The 23,634-nt window shown below is 41.5% G+C and overlaps 1 protein-coding gene across 10 annotated transcripts in view; it reads right to left on the reverse strand.

Moving 5' to 3' along the window:
* The window catches only part of ESCO1 (establishment of sister chromatid cohesion N-acetyltransferase 1), a 95,043-nt gene that overhangs the window by 52,304 nt on the left and 19,105 nt on the right, over positions 1-23,634 (reverse strand). For 9 of the 10 annotated variants that reach the window (XR_004055676.1, XR_004055677.1, XR_004055678.1 and 6 more), the window contains exons 3-8: positions 16,375-16,477; positions 14,013-16,133; positions 8,645-8,759; positions 6,498-6,558; positions 4,654-4,768; positions 399-530 (exon numbers count right to left, since the gene is read on the reverse strand). Coding sequence is in view for 5 of the 10 variants with exons in the window: in XM_030925877.1 (XP_030781737.1) it covers positions 399-530; positions 4,654-4,768; positions 6,498-6,558; positions 8,645-8,759; positions 14,013-15,539 (1,950 nt within the window). In the remaining 5 variants the exon portion in view is untranslated. The remainder of the gene's footprint in view (positions 1-398; positions 531-4,653; positions 4,769-6,497; positions 6,559-8,644; positions 8,760-14,012; positions 16,134-16,374; positions 16,478-23,634) is intronic. The other variant, XM_010354883.2, reaches the window with a different exon arrangement.

Consider the following 23,634-nt stretch of genomic DNA (forward strand, 5'->3'; position numbering starts at 1 on the left):
ATAATACCTATCACGATCAATCTCCATACATAAAACTGTGCCAAGAAATATAAATATTAAATAGATTTATCAACAGTAAATAATTATTGAAATCAAAGGAAATTTTTTTTTAAAAAATACAAGTTAAATAACATTACTTCTGACAAGTACAATCACTACTTTAGAAAAGTAAAATTTAAATTCAAAATCCCACAACATAAACCAGTCAAAATAAATTAGCTGGTTTTTATGTTTGGCTTTGTTTTTAAAAAGCCAGTATACACACTACATGTGCTTTGTACATATTATTGTCTCTTAAAAACATAAATTTTTCAGTGATTTAAATATGGCAACATCTCAGTAAGAGACCGACCTAATTATCTGATTTTTGCATTGTAGAATTCACAAATTCCACTTACCACATATTTTACAGCACTTATAAACTGATTGTGGAAAAGCAGATGCTGTGTTTCATCTTCTGGATTTGAAGCTGTATACAGCATTCCACAAACATTACAAGAAACTGCTCCAAATCTTTTTTGTCCTGCATCCTATTTATAAAAAACAAACAAAAGTTTTTTTCCTCCCAAAAGAATTATTCCAGAACATCAGCCTCTAAGGCTATAGTGTGAGCATAAAGTGAGAATTGTTTAATCTACAATGAATAACATTCAATGTTAATTACTAAAAATTACATGCTAATCTTTGAAATCTGCATGTGATTTAATGTTTCCATTTTAGTAACCTGATCCACAGCATATAACAATTTTTTAAAAACTGACAAATAGCTTTAACATTACAAACTTAGTCCTAAAGCCCCAAACAGTAAATACTCTATGAATGAGAACTAATATATATTTCATATTTGTAATAATTATACTACTAGCGTGTAGAGAAAAAAGTTTTTTTGATACAGGGTCTCACTGTGTCACCAAGACTGGGACTACAGGCATGCGCCACCACGTCTGGCTAATTTCTGTTTGTTTTTGAGACAAAGTCCCACTCTGTCACCCAGGCTGGAGTGCAGTGGCGCGATCTTAGCTACTGCAACCTCTGCCTCCCAGGTTCAAGCGATTCTCCTGCCTCAGCCTCCCGAGTAGGTGGGATTACAAGAGAGTGCCATTGCACCTGGCTAATTCTTTGTATTTTTAGTAAAGATGGGGGTTTCACCATGTTGACCAGGTTGGTCTTGAACTCCTGACCTCAGGTGATCCACCTGCCTCAGCCTCGCCAAGTGCTAGGATTACAGGCATGAGCCACCATGCCTCGCCACCTGGCTAATTTTTATATTTTTTGTAGAGAGAGAATTTTACCATGTTGCCCAGGCTGGTCTAGAACTGAGCTCAAGCGATCCGCCTGCCTCAGTCTCCCAAAGTGCTGAGATGACAGGTGTGAGCCACTGTGCCCAGCTAGACTCTTTTTTATTTTTATTTTTAATTTGAGACAGAGTCTTGCTCTGCCACCCGAGTAGATGGGATTACAGGCACCCACCACCAAGGCCAGCTAAGTTTTGTATCTTTTAATAGAGATCGGGTTTTGCCATGTTGGCCAGGCTGGTCTCCAACTCCTGACATCAGGTGATCCACCTGCCTCGGCCTCCCAAAGTGCTGGGATTAAAGGCATGAGTCACCACGCCTGACCCGCTCAATTTTTTAATGTCTTAAAAGTCTGGGGGGCCAGCTGAGGTGGCTCATGCCTGTAATCCCAGCACTTTGGATCATGAGGTCAGGAGTTCAAGACCAGCCTGGCTAACATGGTGAAACCCTATCTCCATCAAAAATACAACAAATAGCCAGGCATGGTGGTGCGCGCCTGTATCCCCAACTACTTGGGAGGCTGAGGCGGGAGAATCACTTGAACCCAGGAAGCAGAGTTTGCAGTGAGCCGAGATCATGCCACTGCACTCCAGCCTGGGTGACAGAGCGAGACTCCATCTCAAAAAAAAAAAAAAAAAAAAAAAAAAAAAAAACACAACAACAACAAAATAAGTCTGTACTCAACAGTTTTTTCCTCTCGCTCTGTCACCCAGGCTGGAGCACAGTGGCGTGCAACCTAGGCTCAGTGCAAGCTCCGCCTCCCAGGTTCATGCCATTCTCCTGCGCCTGCCACCACACCTGGCTAATTTTTTTGTATTTTTGGTAGAGACAGGGTTTTTCACTGTGTTAGCCAGGATGGTCTTGATCTCCTGACCTTGTGATCCGCTCACCTCGGTCTCCCAAAGTGCTGGGATTACAGGCATGAGCCACGGCGCCCAGCCCCCCGAAAATTTTAAGGCCAGGCATGGTGGCTCACACCTGTAATCCCTGCACTTTGGGCAGGCAGATCACTTGAGGTCAGGAATTCAAGACAAGCCTGACCAACATGGTAAAATCCCATCTCTACTAAAAATGCAGATGCCAGCCCACAGAACCATAAGCCAAATAAACCTCTAAAAATACAAAAATCAGCCAGATATGGCAGCATGCGCCTATAGTCCCAGCTACTAAGGAGGCTGAGACAGGAGTTGCTTGAACTCAGGAGGCAGAGGTTACAGTGATCTAAGATTGTGCCACTGCACTCCAGCCTGGGTGACAGAGTGAGACTCCATCTCACACACACCCACAAAAAATTAACAATTAGCTGTGTGTAGTGATGCATGCCTTTTAGTCCCATCTATTCAGCCGGCTGAGGTGAGAGAATCACTTGAGCCTGGGAGGCTTAAGCTGCAGCGAGCTGTGATCATGCCATTGCACTTTAGCCTGGGTGACAGAGTGAGACCCTATCTTAAAAAAAAAAAAAAAAAAAAAATTCTACTGATTATGCTGACTGTAACTACATTAAATGTTCCTAGTACTCTGGGTGCCTTAATTTCTTTATATTCACTCTTTCAAATTAGATTTTTAATCAATCAAAATATCTCTTTTCCAATTTATCTGCCTGTAATTTAAAATGTAATTTTAAAATAATGTATTCTGCAATACAGATATTTAAAATCATTTTATACATTAAGTTCCATGTTACTTTTTTTTTTTTTTTTTTTTTTGAGATGGAATATTGCTCTTGTTGCCCAGGCTGGAGTGCAAAGGCACGATCTCAGCTTACCGCAACCGCAACCTCCACCTCCCGAGTTCAAGGGATTCTCCTTTCTCAGCCTTCCAAGTAGCTGGGATTACAGGAACGTGTTATTATGCCTGGCTAATTTTGTATTTTTAGTAGAGATGGGCTTTCTCCATGTTGGTCAGGTTGGTCTAGAACTACTGACCTCACATGATCCGCCCGCCTCAGCCTCCCAAAGTGCTGGGATTACAGGCCGTGAGCCACTGCGCCCGGACAAATTCCACGTTATTTTAACATTTAAATCAACTACTGTAAGAAGGTACTGATCAAATGACAAATCTAAGAAAGTAACAGATGTGAAATAAAGTATCATAATTTGCTATGAAAGTAGAAGTATGAAAACAATTATTGTTAGAAGACAGAGTCACTATTTGAGAAGGGGGTTGTAATAATACCAGGAATATTTTTCTTTTTCTTTTCCTTTTTTTTTTTTTTTTTTGAGACGGAGTCTCACTCTGTCACCCAGGCTGGAGTGCAGTGGCCGGATCTCAGCTCACTGCAAGCTCCGCTTCCCGGGTTTACGCCATTCTCCAGCCTCAGCCTCCCAAGTAGCTGGGACTACAGGTGCCCGCCACCTCGCCCAGCTAGTTTTTTGTGTTTTTTAGTAGAGATGGGGTTTCACCATGTTAGCCAGGATGGTCTCGACCTCCTGACCTCGTGATCCGCCCGTCTCAGCCTCCCAAAATGCTGGGATTACAGGCTTGAGCCATGGCGCCCGGCCACCAGGAATATTTTTCTGAGACACAGTCTCGCTCTGCTGCCCAGGCTGGAATGCAATGGCACGATCTCAGCTCACTGCAACCTCCGCCTTCCAGGTTCATGCAACTCTCCTGCCTCAGATTCCCAAGTAGCTGGGATTACAGTAGTCTGCCATCACGCCTGGTTAATTTTTGTACTTTTAGTAGAGACAGGGTTTCACCATGTTGGCCAGGCTGGTCTCAAACTCCCGACCTCAGGTGATCCACCCGCCTTGGCCTCCCAAAGTACTGGGATTATAGGTGTGAGCCACTGCACCTGGTATGGGAATATTTTTCATAATAAAATTTATTATGACAAAAAGGCTCTTTGGCAAAAGTGAATGAATTTATTCTTTAAAACCTTGCATAAATACAGTGCTGCTATGATTTTGACATGATTTGATTTGTCTCCACCAAAATTTATGGGGAAATTTGATCTACAATATGACAGTATTTGGAGGTTGGGCTTAGTGAGATGTGCTTGAGTCATGGAGGTGAATCCCATACAAATAGGTAAATGCCCTCGAATGCCCTCCTGCTGGGATGAACAGGGTTAAAAAAAAAAAAAAAAAAGAGGCTAGCTTCCTTGGTTTCTCTCTCTTGCTTCCTCCCTTACCACGTGGTCTCTCTGCACGTGAGCTCACTACTCCCTTTCGGCATTCATTCATAAGTTGAAGCAATCTGAGACCCTCAACAGACGCAGATGCCAGCCTATAGGACCATAAGCCAAATAAACCTCTTTTCTATAAAAATTACCAACCTCAGATATCGTATTACAGCAATACGAAATATACTAAGATGGTTCTAACAATTCACCAAAATGATCAAGTTGTATACTTACTATAATCAACTGTTTTTCATCAGTTTTCTCTGCTTCTTTTAGTTTCAAGTCCTTTGGAATTGTTATCTCCAAATGGGAATTACACTTAGGCAAAGAATAATTTCGTGGAGTCTCCCTTAAAAAAAAATAAAATTACTAAATGTTACAGATCCAAGTCATTTCAAATCATTGGAGGAGAAAAAATAACTTATTTTCTACACAACACTGATAAATTTCAACTTCAAGAGAGGGAGAAAAACCTTTTAAAAATCAAGGGGCAGGCCTGGCACAGTGGCTCATGCCTATAATCCCAGCACTTTGGGAGGCTGAGGCAGGCAGACTGCCTGAGCTCAGGAGTTCGCGACCAGCCTGGGCAACACGGTGAAATCCCATCTGTACTAAAAAAACAAACAAAAAAAAGAGCCGGGTGTGGCAGTGTGCACCTGTAGTCCCAGCTTCTTGGGAGGCTGAGGCAGGAGAATTGCTTGAGCAGGAGAATTGCTTGAACCCAGGAGTCTGAGGTTGCAGTGAGCCAAGATCACGCCACTGCACTCCAACCTGGCGACAGAGCGAGACTGTCTCAAAAAATAAAAATAAAAAATAAAAAGGGGGAAAGAAAACCACCAATTTTCAGTAAAAAAACAAAACCTGTAACACCATAGTCTGAATATGCTTTTAAGTTTTACAGTTTCAGCTATCTAAGTCATTCCAATTTGTACTAAATACCGTTTGTTGTTAATCCGAAAGGCAAAATAAGTCAGATCTATTTAATTCTGACATTAAAAAGAAAACAAAAAGCTTTTTTTTTTTTTTTTTGAGGCGGAGTCTCGCTCTGTCTCCCGGACTGGAGTGCAGTGGCCAGATCTCAGCTCACTGCAAGCTCTCCCTCCCGGGTTTTACGCCATTCTCCTGCCTCAGCCTCCCGAGTAGCTGGGACTACAGGCGCCCACCACCTCGCCCGGCTAGTTTTTTTGTATTTTTAGTAGAGACAGGGTTTCACCGTGTTAGCCAGGATGGTCTCGATCTCCTGACCTTGTGATCCGCCCGTCTCGGCCTCCCAAAGTGCTGGGATTACAGGCTTGAGCCACCGCGCCCGGCCAAGCTTTTAATCTTACTTAAAACACGCTTACATGTTGCGTGAAATACCCAGTATTTCTAGAAGTCTAGGGAAAAGGGCATTCTCAAACACTATTGAGACAGGCCCAATCACTTTGGAGGAAAGTCTGGCAATGAGATACAGACACACAAGTAAGCAAAGATATATGTATTTATCACAGGATTTGTCTTTTCTGGATAGAAATGAAAGAGAAATATCCAAAATGTTCATAAAGTACAAAACTGTTAAACCACGGTAAAGTCACACAATGAAATTTAATGCAGAATTTAGAAGAATAAGGTAGCTGCCAGATACTGTGGCTCACACCTATAATCCCAGAGAATTGAGAGGCTGAGGTGGGAGAATTACTTGAGGCCAGGAGTTCGAGACCAGCCTGAGCAGCATAGCAAGACCCTGTCTCTAAAAGAAAGAATTTTTAAAAAATTATCCAGGTATGGTGCCACATATAGTCCTAGCTACATGGGAGGCTGGGGCAGAAGGATCACTTGAGCCCAGGAGTTCAAGGCTGCAGTGACTGTGCCACTGCATTCCAACTACAAAAAAAAAAAAAAAAAAAAAAAAAAATGAGGTAGTAAGGTAGAAAAAGTCTCCATAGTAAACAGTGTGTATAGGCATAGAAAAAGTTGTAACGAAATGAGAATCTGTAGGTAAACTGAGGGTTACTAGCGTAACTTTTTAGGGAAGAATCCCCTAAACTCAAAACTTGTACGTTAAAATCCTTAAGCTCTAAAATTTAATTAATACTTACCTGTTATCACTGCTTTTAGATGTCTGGTTATTGAGAATACTCTGCTGTTGGGGAGCTGAACCTGTAATTTAATCAAGAAGGTGGGTTATGTATTGAGTTTTATACTAGTTTTCCATCTAATGAATAAAATCATTACAAAGGAAAAAAAAAACCTTTAATGCATTAAATGACTTATTTTTAATAAAGACCATCTGATAAAATTAGAACCTCCTTCCTAGATACTATTCTTCAGACAAAAGGCAGAAAGGCTGTCCCATACTCAGACTACAAAGCTGCAAAGAGATGTAATGGTAGATTAGTTTGCCTCTAATTTAACTAACAATTATTAGGACCAAATAATAACGAAATTGTTTCAATGCCTGCATAATTATACAATCCCTAAAGTAGAAATAAATGAAAACATTTTCTTGCTTAAAAAAAAAAAAAAAAAAAAAAAGATGCCAGGCACAGTGGCTCACATCTGTAATCCCAGCACTTTGGGAGGGCAAGGCAGGCAGATCACCTGAGGTCAGGAGTTCGAGACCAGACTGCCCCACATGGGGAAACCCCGTCTCTACTAAAGATACAAAATAAGCTGGACGTGGTGATGTGTGCCTGTAATCCCAGCTGCATGGGAGGTTGAGGCAGGAAAACTGCTCGAACCTGGGAGGCAGAGGTTGCAGTGAGCCAAGATCACGCCACTGCACTCCAGCCTGGGAGACAGAGTGAGACTTCGCCTCAGGAAAAAAAAAAAAAAAAAAAAGATGCTCTCTGGAATTTTAGTCAGAATAATAAACAAAGGCAATAAGCAACCCATTTTATTTTCTAATGAATAAATGCATTTCTCATATTTATATTACATTCTCTCTTCCCCAACTCAGAGAAAAAGTTAAATCATGTCAGTAATTATCCAAACTCAACATTTTGCTTCATATATACCTTTCCTTTAACAGAGAAACAATAGGAATTAAGAGATTTATTTTCTATACCCTCTGCTGTCTCATCCAATATAAGTGAGCAAATCCTCACCCAACAGTTCAAATTATTTTTTTTTTAGTTTTTTGTTTTTGAGACAGTCTCGCTCCGTCACCCAGGGTGGAATGCAGTGGTGCAATCTTGGCTCACCTTTGCCTCCCAAGTTCAAGCAATTCTCCTGACTCAGCCTCTCAAATAGCTGAGATTCCAGGCATGCACCACCACGCCTGGCTAATATTTTTTGTATGTTTAGTAAATAGAGACGGTGGTCTCACCACATTGGCCAGGCTGGTCTTGAACTCCAGGTCTTAAGTGATCTGCCTGCCTCGGCCTCCCAAAGTGCTGGGATTACAGGTGTGAGCCACCACGCCCACCCCCAAATAATGTATTATAAAAAAGAGTTCACAAGGTTCCAAAACTAAGGCTTTTATACAAGTGGACAATTTGCAGCATTTATTAAATCCTTAATTTAGAGATAGGATCATTCAGATGGAAAACTGAGTAAATAAAGGTTAAAGATAAGAACCCGAGGCCGGGCGCGGTGGCTCAAGCCTGTAATCCCAGCACTTTGGGAGGCCGAGACGGGCGGATCACGAGGTCAGGAGATCGAGACCATCCTGGCTAACACGGTGAAACCCCGTCTCTACTAAAAAATACAAAAAACTAGCCGGGCGAGGTGGCGGGCGCCTGTAGTCCCAGCTACTCGGAGGCTGAGGCAGGAGAATGGCATAAACCCGGGAGGCGGAGCTTGCAGTGAGCTGAGAACCGGCCACTGCACTCCAGCCCGGGCGACAGAGCGAGACTCCATCTCAAAAAAAAAAAAAAAAAAAAAAGAACCCGAAATGGTAGAGCACAAATAATAAACTACTTAAGAAATAAGCTGCTACCACTATTTTATGCAATTCATTAAGGAACACTTCTCAAGAAAGTGAGTCACAAATAAAAGTTAACTCTAAAAAAACAAAAGAACTTTGGTAGAGAGTCAAAGGGTAGTACTTAGGTACTTTAAACAAACCAATCAACAGAAGTAATTCTGAAACAATGGGTGATAGTCATGATAATCACATATATGAAAAATATAGCAATGGTTAAAAAGAATGTCACAACCCTATTTGGTATATAACATTTTCTGTAATACTGACAAAAACGTCACTGAAGACTATGAAATCCAAATAATATTTCCAAAGTATTACCTGGAAATTTATTCTCTCCTGTATCAATTTTTGCTTGACTGAGCAGAGTTGAAACAGCAGTAACATTTTCCACTGGACTGTTTTCTAGCTTGGATTCCAAACATTGGCTGAAATTCTGAACACATATAATTCAAAATTTTTACATCAACTTTGGGTTTTATCTAAATACACTTTCAGTAAATTTTAGCATACTAAAAAAATTTAAGATACTTTTTATTTGGAGTAATTCATATAGACATGAAGTCTTCCCATGATCTTGCTACAAGCTACCCTCTCAGCATCAGAGCCCATTATTAACCTTCATGCTAAATTTAAAAACAAGGTACAGCAGTGCATGCCTGTTGTCCCAGCTACTAAGAAGGCTCACTAAAAGGGGAGGATCACTTAATCCCAGGGGTTTGAAGCCAGCCTGGACAACATAGTGAGATCCTACCTCAAAAAAAGGAAATACCTCTCCCACATATATATTCAATAGTTTCCTGGCTCTATACCTTTTTTCCAAGTTTTGTCTGTCTAGACTATAATGTCCAATATGGTCATCACTCCCACGTCTAACTAGTGAGCACTTAAAATGTGGTATCACTTGAGATGTGCTGACAGCATAAATCACACCAGATTTTGAAAACTTAAGCACCTGACCGGGCACAGTGGCTCATGCCTATAATCCCAGCACTTTGGGAGGTCAGGGTGGACTGATCACTTGAGGTCAAGAGTTCGAGACCAGCCTGACCAACAGTGAAACTGCATCGCTACTAAAAATACAAAAATTAGCTGGGCATGATGGCAGGCACATGTAACCCCAGCTGCTCGGGAGGCTGAGGCAGGAGAATCACTTGAACCCGGGAGGCAGAGGTTGCAGTGAGCCAGGATAGTGCCACTGCACTTCAGCCTGGGCGACAAAGTTAGACTCCATCTCCAAAAAAAAAAAAAACAGGTTAAATAAAAGATACTAAAATTAATTTTATCTATTTCTCTTTACTCCATTAATGTGGCTACCAGATAATTTTAAATCATGTATGTGGCTCACTTATATTCCTACTGGATAGTGTTGATCCAGAATACCTTTCCCCCTGTATAAATTCAACTCATTGCTCCTCTTCCATAAAGCCTTTCCCAGTCTTCTCTACCTGTTCTTCATCTACTTTGTCTAATTCTCTTTCCTGTGCTTATCACTTTTTATTTTCAATCAGTTATTTGTGTCTGACTTACCTATAAATCTTAAAAGCAACAACCATATTATATTTACCTTTTTATTCCCAATAGCCTCTAATTCAGAACCTTGCCAAAGCAGATACTCAATTAGTAAATAACAAAAAAAAATTACTTCAGGCCGGGCATGGTGGCTCACGCCTGTAATCCCAGCACTTTTGGGAGGCCAAGGCGGGTGGATCATGAGGTCAAGGGATCGAGACCATCCTGGCCAACATGGTGAGACTCTGTCTCTACTAAAAATACAAAAAAATTAGCTGGGCATGGGGCTGGGTATGGTGGCTCACGCCTGTAATCCCAGCACTTTGGGAGGTCCAGGCAGGCGGATCACCTGAGGTCAGGAGTTCGAGGCCAGCCTTGCCAACATGGTGAAACCCCATCTCTACTAAAAATACAAAAATAAGCTGGGCATGGTGGCAGGCGCCTGTAATCCCAGCTACTCGGGAGGCTGAGGCAGGAGAATCACTTCAACCCGAGAAGCAGAGGTTGCAGTGAGCTGAGATCATACCACTGCACTCCAGCCTGGGAGACAAGAGTGAGACTTCATCTCAAAAAAAAAAAAAATTAGCTGGGTGTGGTGGCGGTCCCAGTTATTCATGAGGCTGAGGCAAGAGAATCACTTGAACCCGGGAGGCAGAGGTTACAGTGAGCCAAGATCACACCACTGCACTCCAGCCTGGCTACAGAGCAAGACTCCGTCTCAAAAAAGAAAAAAATACTCCAAACTCCATCAACAGCGGCTATCTCAGGGAAACGGAAATGGAAGCTCCTTAAGGGCAGGAAACCTACCCATGTTCTATACCCCTAGCACAGCACCTTGAACATAGCAGACACTCAAATATGTCCTGAACCAATATGGTCACATTTCCTGATCACTCTGTGACAGTGGTCAAAATGTTGAGATTAGTGAAAAATAATTGGAAACAATCTGAAAGGTGAAAGTCTTCTTTTTCTTTTGAGATAGAGTCTCACTCTGTCACCCAGACTGGAATGCAGTGAAATGATCACAGCTCACTGCAGCCTCAACCTCCTGGGCTCAAGAAGTCCTCCTGCCTCAGCCTCCCAACTAGCTGGGCCCATAGGCACACACTACCACTCCTAGATAATTTTTAAATTATTTTGTAGAGATGGAGTCTCACCATGTTGCTCAAACTGGTCTAAAACTCCTGGGTTCAAGAGATCCTCCCACCTCAACCTCCCAAATGCTGGGATTACAAGCATGAACTACAGTGTATGACCCAAGCTGAAAGTCTTTTCATAGAGGAAAAGATAAACGTGTGGTATATTCCTATACAGTTTTTAAAATACCCATGTATCAATAAGCATCTAATATAATGTTGATTACATAAAGTTAAGTTACAAAAATATATATGTTAGTATTTTTGTAAAACACTGAAACACAAACAAAGCTAAGTATTCTTTATAAATTTATATACACATAAAATCACAGAAATAAAAACTGAAAAGATCTACATCCACTTTAGGAGCACATTTAACTATGGGGAGTCAGGTAAATGGAATAAAGAGTTGCAGTCTTTGACCGGCGCGGTGGCTCACGCCTGTAATCCCAGCACTTTGGGAGGCCGAGTTGGGTGGATCACAAGGTCTGGAGATCGAGACTATCCCGGCTAACACGGTGAAACCCCGTTTCTACTAAAAATACAAAAAATTAGCCCAGCATGGTGGCGGGCACTTGTAGTCTCAGCTACTCGGGAGGATGAGGCAGGAGAATGGCGTGAACCCAGGAGGTGGAGCTTGCAGTGAGCCAAGATGCACCACTGCACTCTAGCCTGGGCGACAGAGTGAGACTCCGTTTCAAAAAAAAATGAGTTGCAGTCTTCAACTACACCTGTAATGTACCTTTTGTAACTTTAAAGGATTTTTGGTAATGTTTTTTAAATGTTAACTTTTGTCAAATCTGGGTGGTAGACATATGAGAGTAATGTTAATCTCTGCTATATTCTAAGTGTTTGCAATATTCTAGAATTTCAAACCATAAGATTTTTAACATAGCAGCAAGTTTCTTCGGATTTTTCTTTTTTTTTTTGGAGACAGAGTCTCACTCTGTCACCCAGGCTGGAGTATAGCGGCGTGATCTCAGCTCACTGCAGCTTCTGCCTCCCAGGTTCAAATGATTCTTCTGCCTCAGCCTCCTGAGTAGCTGGGATTACAGGTGCGCACCACCACACCCAGCTAATTTTTTGTATTTTTAGTAGAGATGGGGTTTCACCATGTTGTCCAGGATGGTCTCCAACTCCTGACCTCAGGTGATCCAACAGCCTCAGCCTCCCAAAAGTGCTGGGATTACAGGCATGAGCCACCACGCCCAGCAGGATGGTTTCTTATAATGTTCCTCCAAACAGAGGGGCTGCATAAATTCAAAGTATCTTTCAGTAAAAGCAATGTTATCAAAGGTCAAAATAATGTGGTCTACGTAAGCATCTTTATTCTAGCACAGTTTACTACAAAGGAATGAATTAGATTTCATATCCATCAATATACTCTCCATAAACTGTCTGCCTTCTGAGTTCTAACAGGCATTTATGCAGCAAGGAGTTAGAAGACACACTCTCCAACTGTATCTGGAGACACAATCCTGAATAAAAAGCCACTACATCTCTGCAAGAAGCCACACTTATTACTCATACTACAACTCACTACTTATTTCTAATTACTATCACTGACTGGTAAAATCTCTCTGAACAATCATCTTTTAATTGATGCTTGCACTCCTATCTACACAGAAAATAAAATCTGAGAGTACAATATGGTGTCTTCTCCCTTTAAGAAAAATAATAGACACTGATCTATTTTCATGCCTTCTGGAATAAAGCCCAGACTCCTAACTCACATTTGCTCCTAGACAAAATGTCTCAAAAGAGAACTTTAAATCACTTGCAAAACTTTGAAGTGATTTGACTTTTTTCTCTATTCATGATGACTTTTTTTGCTCAAATGATTTCTAATGTTCAGAGTATGTTGTTTTAGAAAGAATGCTGGGCTAAGAATTAGAACACCTGGATCCTAATTCTATTTGTGCCACCAAACAAGTTGCCTAAATCACATTCCACTCTCAAGTTTTCTCATTATAAAATTAAATAGTACAAATAAATGAGTTAGATGTATGTTAGAGTTCCAGGGTTCTATGCATATAAAATTTCTGCTTATTGGTTTTATGTATTAGTAGCCTACATATAATTTATTTTAGAAAGAAAAGGGCTCAGCTGCTTTCATAAAGTTTAAAACTACTTTCTTAGATAATCAAAATTTATTTCAGATACAAGATTCTGGTTTTCAATTTACTTTTCCATTTCAGAGTCTTGGCCACTACAATTTTATTCTTAGGCTGAAGACTGAATTATTTATACCTCTCAGACATTCTACTTGCCAACTATTCAAAACAGCCACACAAGTAATCTCCTTAAAGATGTTTAACTTTTAAGTTATATCCAGTAGGAAAAAAGGCTGTTTAGTCCTAGTTGAAATTAATTTTAATATTTAGGTCAAAAGTAGTCCCTAAAGGCCAGGTGCAGTGGCTCACGCCTGTAATCCCAGCACTTTGGGAGGCCGAGGTGGATGGATCACCTGAGGTCGCGAGTTCGAGACCAGCCTGATCAACATGGAGAAACCCCTTCTCTACTAAAAATACAAAATCAGTCAGGCATGGTGGTGCATGCCTGTAATCCCAGCTACTCGGAAGGCTGAAGCTGGAGAATGGCTTGAATGAGGGAGGCGGAGGATGCGGTGAGCCAAGATTGCGCCATTGCACGCCAGCTTGGGGAACAAGAGCAAAACTCCATCTCAAAAAAAAAAAAAAAAAGTAGTCCCTAAGAAATGTACTTTCTATGGTTATAATTAATAGGAAAATCAGTGTATTAAATTTAAAAGAAAAGCTGGAATTCACCAGGCTTATGCTTACATAAAATAAAAATGAAGAGTAAAAATGAGGAAACAATGAGAAGCACCCCAAGTAAATGTGAGACATCTAAAGTTCTATCACAACAAGACTGGGTTAATAAAACTCTCGCTAACAACTTAATAGGAGACCTTAACAAATGACTCTTCAAACTTTTATGACTTGGTTCTTATACTAAAATGTTATAGACATTTCTTACAGAAAATATTTAGGCACCTCTATTGTGCATAATAAAAAGATTACCTTATTTGATGCTGAATCAAAAGAATGTTTCATCTGATTATCCAATGGTGGGTCAGAAGGTTTTATCTCATTAGCCAAATGACAATTTTCAGGAGCCCTTTCTGTGGTTTTATTAATTTCTACTGTAATATCATTAATTTTCACTTCTTGAGAATTAGTTTCTTTCATTTCTTCCTGCTGGCAAGTTATATTTCCATCATGTGGCTTTGTCCCTAAAAATGTACTTTGAGTCACTTGATGATGCATTTCTAAAGCTGGTGGTGAAAAACTGGTTCGTAATAAGCCTAATTTAGGGGAAACTTGAGAGTCCAACTTATTGTGCTGCACAGAGTTAAATTTTGAGAGTTTAATTTTAGTCCAGTTGGAGTTCTTCTTGGCTGAACTACTTATTCCATTTAGTATACATTTCACAGGCTTTGTTTTTCTACTTGGGAAAAAACGATTACATTGCACATCCTGATTTGTTTCCTTCTGATGAAGTATTTGTCTTTCAACACTGGTCTCTTCCAATTTTATTTCTGTGGGCTTTTCTTCCTTTACACTTTCCATTTGTGAAGATTCCTTTTTCACCTCTACATTATCTGACTCAATTTCACCAGCAATTTCTTCACAGAGCTGGAGAATACTACCTCGTTTGCTCTTTCCTGCTTGCTCCAGGTCATTATCACTTTGTTCAGGCACTGATGGCTGTGGACTTTTTGGGAGTGTTGTGTTAGTATTCACTTGTGTATGAACCGACTTCTTTATCTCATTCTTTTTTGAGACCACTGAAGCAGCCATTTTTGATCTTTTCACCTCAGAAGTTACAGGCACAGGTTTCGCTTCCTCTTTTCTAGGAGTCTTCTGAGGACACTTTTCAGATCCTTGTACACACTGAGAACTACAAGCACAAGCTGTCTGATGTTCTACCTTGCGTTTTTTCCCTTTGGGGGAATCTATTACTTCATTAATTACTAGATTTTCATCTTCTTTAGAGTCAGGTTTTACTTCCAGTACTTTTCTCTTCACATGTTTCTGACTTGTTTTACTAGATTTACTCTGAGTACTGCTACACTGCTCTTTTTTAGTTGGTGGCAAACTCTGTTTAACTGCTTGAACTTGACCCTGAATTTCTCTACTGCGTAAAGACCTTCTTGAAACCTCTGTTAATTGTCGTAGCCTTTGTGATCTCCGGTTAAGCTGTTCATTTGCTTTAGGGTTTTCATGTACGAATTTTTTCTGAGATAATTTCTTTTTTGTAGATTCTTGTGAATGTCCCCTCACAGTCACTGTATTTTTATTAATGGATTTGGTAGCTTTATCACTAAACGCTGCCTTTGATGACCTTGTACTCATGCGTGTTTCCAACTCTGGCTGATGTATTTTACTTTCACTGGAAGATTTAGCCTGTGATTTTGTAGTCTCTTTTGGACCTGATTTTTTTGCTAGATTCTTTTGAGAATCCTGAATTTCTGTTTCTGAATTCTTATCTTCACTTTTTTTAGTAACTTTGGAGGAATTCTCTTTTGATTTCTCCTGAATGGACATCGTTCCTGAGTAATGACTTTCTTTTCTGAGTAATTTTGAAGAGGATTTTTGTGTCCTGGTAGGCGTGAATGCTGATTAGCTAGTATTATTACTGAGGAGCAGGTCTGAAAAATCAACTTTAACTGATGCTGATACACATTTTCAACAAAAATACTAGTTTGCTTCAAGTAAGGTTTCTGTCATTCCTAGAACATGAGAAAAGCTGGCATGAATGCTAAAAAATACTTGCTTTACTTTGGACAAGGTAATAAAAATTTGAGGAAAATTTAATTTGATTATTTTTAACAAGTTTTTTAATGAAAAGAAAATTAATTCAGGTTCGATCTGTTTTGTTAATTTTTTAGTTAATTTTGGTTTCAGGCCTAGCCCTATTACTGGAGGAGTTATTTATCAGTGACCTGTTTTGATAAAATTTTTGAAAACTTTTTTCTTCTGAAGTCTACAGTTACTGGACTTCGATTCACTTGAAACATGTCTTATGGCTAACACGTTTCTTTCCTTGTTTGCTGAGTCTGTTGGTTTGCAGTTCTTATCTAACCTCCTTTGTTCAATAAAATATTCTATTAACATAGATTTCCTTTTGTGCTGCCATTTCTGAAAAATTAAAAAACAAAAATAAAGTTTTGTACAACCTATGAAATATGGCAATGCTAATACTACACAGAAATAACCTTGATTTAAATAAAAGCTAACTCCTCCTTTTGAAATATCTAGTCTGTACCCTTAAGGCTAACAGAACAAAGTATCCCAAGTATATTCCCATGAATAATCAATAACTTGTCTTATATAAGCATAGAATAGTTAAAAATCAGTGTATTCCTTGAGGTTTACTTACAGTTTTTGCCCCACAACATAGACTCGATGTCTCAGCCACCATAACTCATGAAAATTAGACAAAACCATTCCTTATAATATGCTCTTAACACATCACACAGCACCTGAAAGAAAAAGGGCTTTTTTAATGCTTAAAAGGACAAAGGAAAGATGTAATCATCCATTCAGCTCTCATCAAATATAACACTCCATAATTTCATCCTGTCCTACCATTAGTCATTATTTCCTCAGAGCTCACATTACACAGAGCATTTAATTTTAGTATTTCTAACTTGCAGTCAACTATATGCAGCCAATGGACTAGTAGGCACTCATTTATATTGTGAAAAAAAAAGTTTTAAAAGACAAAAAACAATTCATAACATAAGAATAAAATGGGCTAAACCAATAAAGTAAAATCCTATGTGGGGGAAAAAACAATGCACATAGATAACTATATACATAGAAAAAGACCGAAATACAGTCAAAGAAGGAAGATTTAAGCACACACATTTACCTCTATTCCCATTCAAACCCTACTGGAAAAAAAAGCAATAGAGGAACTAAAACAAAACCCAGTTGTGGTGGCTCACACCTGTAATCCTAGCAACTCCAGAGGCTGAGGAAGAAGGATCGCTTAAAGCCTAGAGTTTGTGACCAGCCTGGAGAACATAGCAAGATTCTGTCTCTACAAAAATTAAAAATTAGCCAGGCATTGTGGCATGCACCCACAATCCAGGTTACTTGGGAGACTGAGATAGGATTGTTTGAGCCCAAGAGTTGAAGGTTGCAGTAAGCTATAATCATGCCAGTGCACTCAAACCTGGACAAAAGAGTGAGACCCCATCTCTAAAAATAAGTTAAATAAAAAGCCAAGACAAAGCCATAAACCCAAAGGATACAGAACAAGTGAGTACGTTATAAAAATTTAGAAGTACAGATGCTACAGAGAAGGACAAATAACTGACTTAGTAGAATCAAGAAAATCTGAATCTTCAGGTAGAAATGTGGAAAGCTGAGAAGAAGATCTATTTATACCCCAAGACTCAGGAATTGGCAGTATCGGACTCCATAGAGATGGGGATGAAAATGGGACTCAAAAGGCCGGGCATGGTGGCTAACACCTGTAATCCCAGCACTTTGGGAGGCCAAGGCAGGTGGATCATGAGGTCAGGAGTTCAAGACCAGCCTGGCCAAGACGATGAAACTCTACTAAAAATACAAAAATTAGCCAGGCATGGTGGTGGGTGCCTGTAATCCCAGCTACTCGGGAGGCTGAAGCAGGAGAATCACCTGAACCCAGAGGCGGAGGTTGCAGTGAGCTGAGATCGTGCCACTGCACTCCAGCCTGGGCAACAGAGCGAGACTCTTGTCTCAAAAAAAAAAAAAAAAACAAGAAAATGGGACTCAAAAAAGCAGATAGGGCTGGGCACAGTGGCTCACGCCTGTAATCCCAGCACTTTGGGAGGTCGAGGCAGGCGAATCACTTGTGGCCAGGAGCTCAAGACTAGCCTGGCCAACATGGTGAAACCCTATCTCTACCAAAAATACAAAAAAATTAGCTGGGCGTAGTGGTGCATGCCTGTGATACCAGTTGCTCAGGAGGCTGAGGCAGGAGAATCACTTGAACCTGGGAGGCAGAGGCTGCAGTGAACTCAGATCGTGCCATTGCACTCCACCCTGGGCAACAAGAGTAAGACTCCGCCTTTAAAAAAAAAAAAAAAAAAAAAAAAAAAACAGGCTAGGCGTGGTGGTTCACACCTGTAATCCCAGCACTTTGGGAGGCTGAGGCAGGTAGATCGCAAGGTCAGGAGGTCGAGACCATCCTGGCTAACACGGTGAAACCCTGTCTCTACTAAAAATACAAAAACTTAGCTCGGCATGGTGGCAACGCACCTGTAGTACTAGCTACTGGGGAGGCTAAGGCAGGAGAATTGCTTGAATCTGGGAGGTGGAGCTTGCAGTGAGCCGAGATCGAACCACTGCACTCTAGCCTGGGCGACAGAGCTAGACTCCATTCCACACACAAAAAAAGAAAAAAGCAGATAGACTCCCAGATTGCCATTCCCATTACTAGCACTCAGAAGGCTAGAGGTATAAATCTCTAGGAGGTCTGCAGGCTCAACAGGCACAGTTGAGGATGGAAGTATCACACCGATAACAGAAGAAATAAATAGGAATATACACACTGATTGCTGAAACCCACTCTGTACATTCAAAACCCTCTTTACTTACTCACCAAGGCTCCTAGAGGATAGCTCCTAGAGGCTCCAAGCATATACCTTCTACTAAGGAAATGGAAATATTGTGTTCTGAAGATGAGTACTACTGAATTTGGCAAGCCCTAGAGAAAATACCTAAAAATACTGATAACATCTACCTATAATCACTAAGGCACAAACACAAACACACACCCTATAGTCAGGAGTCTATCTGTCACTGCACCATCCAAATACACACAATTTCCAACCACTTTTAACCATGAGCAGTTAAACAAGAATCACCACAAACACAAGAAAAACCTTCATATGAAGAAAAAACAGGAAAAAGTAGCTTTGAAGAAAAAATTAGAGACAAAAACTAAAAATAAGCTAATTTGTCATGAAACAGATATACAAGAACAGCATACAAAAAAGAACTCTTGAAAATTAAAAACACTATAGAAAACAATGAAAAAGTCAACAGACACATCAGAAGGTAAAGATAAGGAGCTCTCCTATAAAGTACATCAAAATGACTAAGATGGCACATGGGAGAAAAAAAATAGGAAAATTAGAGGACAAGCGATGAGGTCCAACAGGCCATTAACTGGACCTTTCAGGGAACAGAAAAAAAGCACTGTGGAAAAAAAAAACAAAAATCAAGAACTCAAGAAATTTTCCTAGACCTGAATGACATGAGTTTCCAGATTAAAAGGGTCAAGACTGCCAGGTGCAGTGGCACATCTATAATCCCAGCTACTCTGGGAAGCTGAGGCAGGAGGATCACTTGAGGCCAAAAGTTCCAGACCAGCCTGAGTAACAGAGTAAGATCACAAAAAAAAAAAAAAAAGAAAAGAAAAGAAAAAAAAAATTTTTTTTGAGACAGAGTCTCGCTTTGTTGTTCAGGATAGAATGCAGCGGCACAATTTCAGCTCACTGCAACCTCCACCTCCCAAGTTCAAGCAATTCTCGTGCCTTAGCCTCCTAAGCAGCTGGAACTACAGGCATGCACCACCACACCTGGCTACTTCCCGCCGCCCCCCCACCAAGATGGAGTCTCACTCTGTTGCCCCGGCTGGAGTGCAGTGGCACGATCTCGGCTTACTACAACCTCCACTTCCTGGGTTCAAGTGATTCTCCTGCCTCAGCCTCCTGAGTAGCTGGGATTACAGGCACGTGCCACCACGACCGGCTAATTTTTCTGTCTTTTTAGTAGAGATCAGGTTTCATCACGTTGGCCAGGCTGGTCCTGAACCCCTGACCTCATGATCTGCCTGCCTCAGCCTCCCAAAGTGCTGCAATTACAGGCATGAGCCACTGCGCCTGGCCTTTTTTGTATTTTTAGTAGAGATGGAGTTTCACCATGTTGGCCAAGCTGGTCCCAAACTCCTGACTTCAAGTGATCCACGCACGTTGGCCTCCTAAAGTCCTAGGATTACAGGCATGAGCCACTGTACCTGGCCAAAAAAATGTTCCAGTAAGCTGAGCATGGTAGCACATGCCTACAGACAGGCCCAGCTACTCAGGAGGCTGAGGCAGGAGGATGACATGAGCTCTGGAGTCTGAGGCTGCGGTGAACTATGATCATGCCACTGCACTCCAGACTGAGTGACAAAGTAAGACACCATCTCTTTAAAAAACAAAAACAAAAAAATGGGGCCAGGCACAGTGGCTCATGTCTATAATCCCAGCACTTTGGGAGGCCGAGGCAGGTGAATCACGAGGTCAGGAGTTCAAGACCGGCCTGGCCAACATGGTGAAACCCTGTCTCTACTAAAAATACAAAAAAATTAGTTGGGCATGGAGGCAGGCACCTGTAATCCCAGCTACTCAGGAGGCTGAGGCAGGAAAATAGTTTGAACCAAGGAGGCAGAGGTTGCAGTGAGCCGAGATCATGCCACTCACTGTACTCCAGCCTGGGCAATACAGCGAGATTCTGACACACTGACACACACACACACACACACACACACACACGCACGCACACACAAAGCAGGGAGGGGACCTAAGAGTACCTAGAACAATGGATGAAAACATTTATTTATTTATTTTTTATTTTATTTTCTCACTCTGTTGCTCAGGCTGGAGTGCAGTGGCGCAATCTTGGCTCACTGCAACCTGTCTCCCGGGTTCAAGCAATTCTCCTGCCTTAGCCTCCTGAGTAGCTGGGATTACAGGCACGTGCCACCACACCCGGCTAATGTTTTTTGTATTTTTAGTAGAGATGGGGTTTCAGTGTATTGGTCAGGCTGATCTCGAACTCCTGACCTCAGGTAATCCAACTGCCTCGGCTTCCCAAAGTGCTGGGATTACAGGCATGAGTCACCAAGGCAGGCAGATCACCTGAGGTCAGGAGTTCGAGACTAGCCTGACCAACATGGAGGAACCCCATCTGTACTAAAAATACAAAATTAGCTGGCCATGGTGGCGCATACCTGTAATCCCAGCTACTCGGGAGGCTGAGGCAGAAGAATTTCCTGAACCCAGGAGGCGGAGGTTGCAGTAAGCTGAGATGGCGCCACTGCACTCCAGCCTGGGCAACAAGAGCGAAACTCCATCTCAAAAAAAAAAAAAAAAAAGAATTATTTTTTGTGAGTAATTTTTTACTCACGCCCAGCTAATTTTTTGTATTTTAGTAGAGACAGAGTTTCACGGTGTTGCCCAGGCTGGTCTCGACCTCCTGAGCCCAGGCAATCTGCCTGCCTCAGCCTCCCAAAAAAAAGTGCTAGGATTACAGGCACGAGCCACCACACCCGGCCAAGAATTACTATTGATAATACAGATACACAGTCACTCTTGATTGTCTACTCATGCCAATAAAAGGAATGACCTGGCAGTTAATGAACTGAGGATATTTTCAAATATATTTTTCTTATTATCATCAGGTTTCAGAATGCACAAACCAAAACCAAGTATCATGTTTTATGGAATTGCACAAGTCTTCCATTAAATTCAGCAAGCAAAGCTCTAACTATATAAACAATAAGATGAAATACATAACAGAAAATACCACATGCCATTTATAGCAATACACAGACATGCACACACGTACAAAGACATGCACAAACGTACACAGACATGCACAAATGTGCACAAGCACACACAAAAATCAACTTAAAAAATAACACAGTAGCCGGGCGCGGTTACCGCCCCGTAACCACTTTGGGAGGCTCAGCACTTTGGGAGGCTGAGACGGGCGGATCACGAGGTCAGGAGATCGAGACCATGCTGGCTAACATGGTGAAACCCCGTCTCTACTAAAAAATACAAAAAACTAGCCGGGTGAGGTGGTGGGTGCCTGTAGTCCCAGCTACTCAGAGGCTGAGACAGGAGAATGACATAAACCCGGGAGGCGGAGCTTGCAGTGAGCCAAGGTCCGGCCACTGCACTCCAGCCTGGGCGACAGAGCGAGACTCCGTCTCAAAAAAATAAATAAATAAAAATAACATGGTAGGCCGGGCGCAGTGGCTCACACCTGTATTCCCAGCACTTTGGGAGGCCAAGGCAGGCTGATCACAAGGTCAGGAGATCGACACCATCCTGGCTAACATGGTGAAACCTGGCAACTACTAAAAATACAAAAAAATTAGCTGGGCATGGTGGCGGGCGCCTGTAGTCCCAGCTGCTAGGGAAGCTGAGGCAGTGAGGCAGGAGAATGACGTGAACCCAGGAGGTGGAGCTTGCAGTGAGCCGAGATCGCGTCACTGCACTCCAGCCTGGGCGACAGAGTGAGAATCTGTCTCAAAAAACAAAAAAACGGGAGATTTACACTAATATTAAAATACACTTAGCTGTAATATTTAACAGTTTAGTTCCAACATACCAATTTGTAGAGATTAACAGAACAAAACAGATTCTAAAAACAGGCCTGAAATACAAAATTAGCTGGGCATGGTGGTGGGCGCCTGTAATGCCAGATACTCGTGAGGCTGAGGCAGGAGAATTGCTTGAACCCAGGAGGCAGAGGTTGCAGTGAGGTGAGATGGTACCATTGCCCTCCAGCCTGGGCGACAGAGCAAGACTCTATCTCAAAAAACAAATAAATGAAACAAAAATAAAAATAGGCCCTAATCCATCAGGGAATTTAGTACTTATAAAGGTGGTATTCATTTCATTCATTTCAAATTAATGAAAAAAGATTACTCAACAATTGCTGTTAGCTGGGCACACACACCTGTAATAACAGCTACTCCAGAGATGAGGCAGGAGGATAGCTTGAGCCCAGGAGTTTGACACTAGCCTGGTCAACATAGCAAGATTCCATCTCAAAGAAAAATTTATTAATCAGAGTTTGAGACCAGACTGGGCAACACAGTGAGATCTCATCTATACTTCAAAAAAAAAAAAAAAAAAAAATCAGCCAGGCGTGGTGTGTAACTGTAGTCCCAGCTACTCAGGAAGATGAGATGGATGGATCGCTTAAGCCTGGGAGATCAAGGCTTCAGTGAGCCGTGATTATGCCACTACACTCCAGCCTGGGCAAGAGAGAACCCATCTCCAATAAATAAATTAATTAATGAGTTAATTAATTTGTGTTAGAAAAACTGGGTAACCATCCAGGTAACCTATTCTAGTTTATGAATAAGAAAATGGGCCAGGCGCGGTGACTCAAGCCTGTAATCCCAGCACTTTGGGAGGCCGAGACGGGTGGATCACGAGGTCAGGAGATCAAGACCATCCTGGTCTACACGGTGCAACCCCGTCTCTACTAAAAAATACAAAAAACTAGCCGGGCGAGATGGCGGGTGCCTGTAGTCCCAGCTACTCGGGAGGCTGAGGGAGGAGAATGGCAGGAACCCGGGAGGCAGAGCTTGCAGCGAGCCGAGATCGCGCCACTGAACTCCAGCCTGGGCGACAGAGCGAGACTCCGTCTCAAAAAAAAAAAAAAAAAAAAAAAAAGAATAAGAAAATGTTCAAGAAAAATGTTTTAATCATTAAAATAAAAACGTTAAAACACAGCTAAGTATGGGAAATCTTTTTTTTTTTTTTTTTTTTTTTTTTTTTGAGATGGAGTTTCGCTCATTACCCAAGCTGGAGTGCAATGGTGCAATCTTGGCTCACAGCATCCTCCACCTTCTGGG

The sequence above is a fragment of the Rhinopithecus roxellana genome, chromosome 21 (assembly GCF_007565055.1).
Source record: "Rhinopithecus roxellana isolate Shanxi Qingling chromosome 21, ASM756505v1, whole genome shotgun sequence".
Taxonomy (NCBI): domain Eukaryota; kingdom Metazoa; phylum Chordata; class Mammalia; order Primates; family Cercopithecidae; genus Rhinopithecus; species Rhinopithecus roxellana.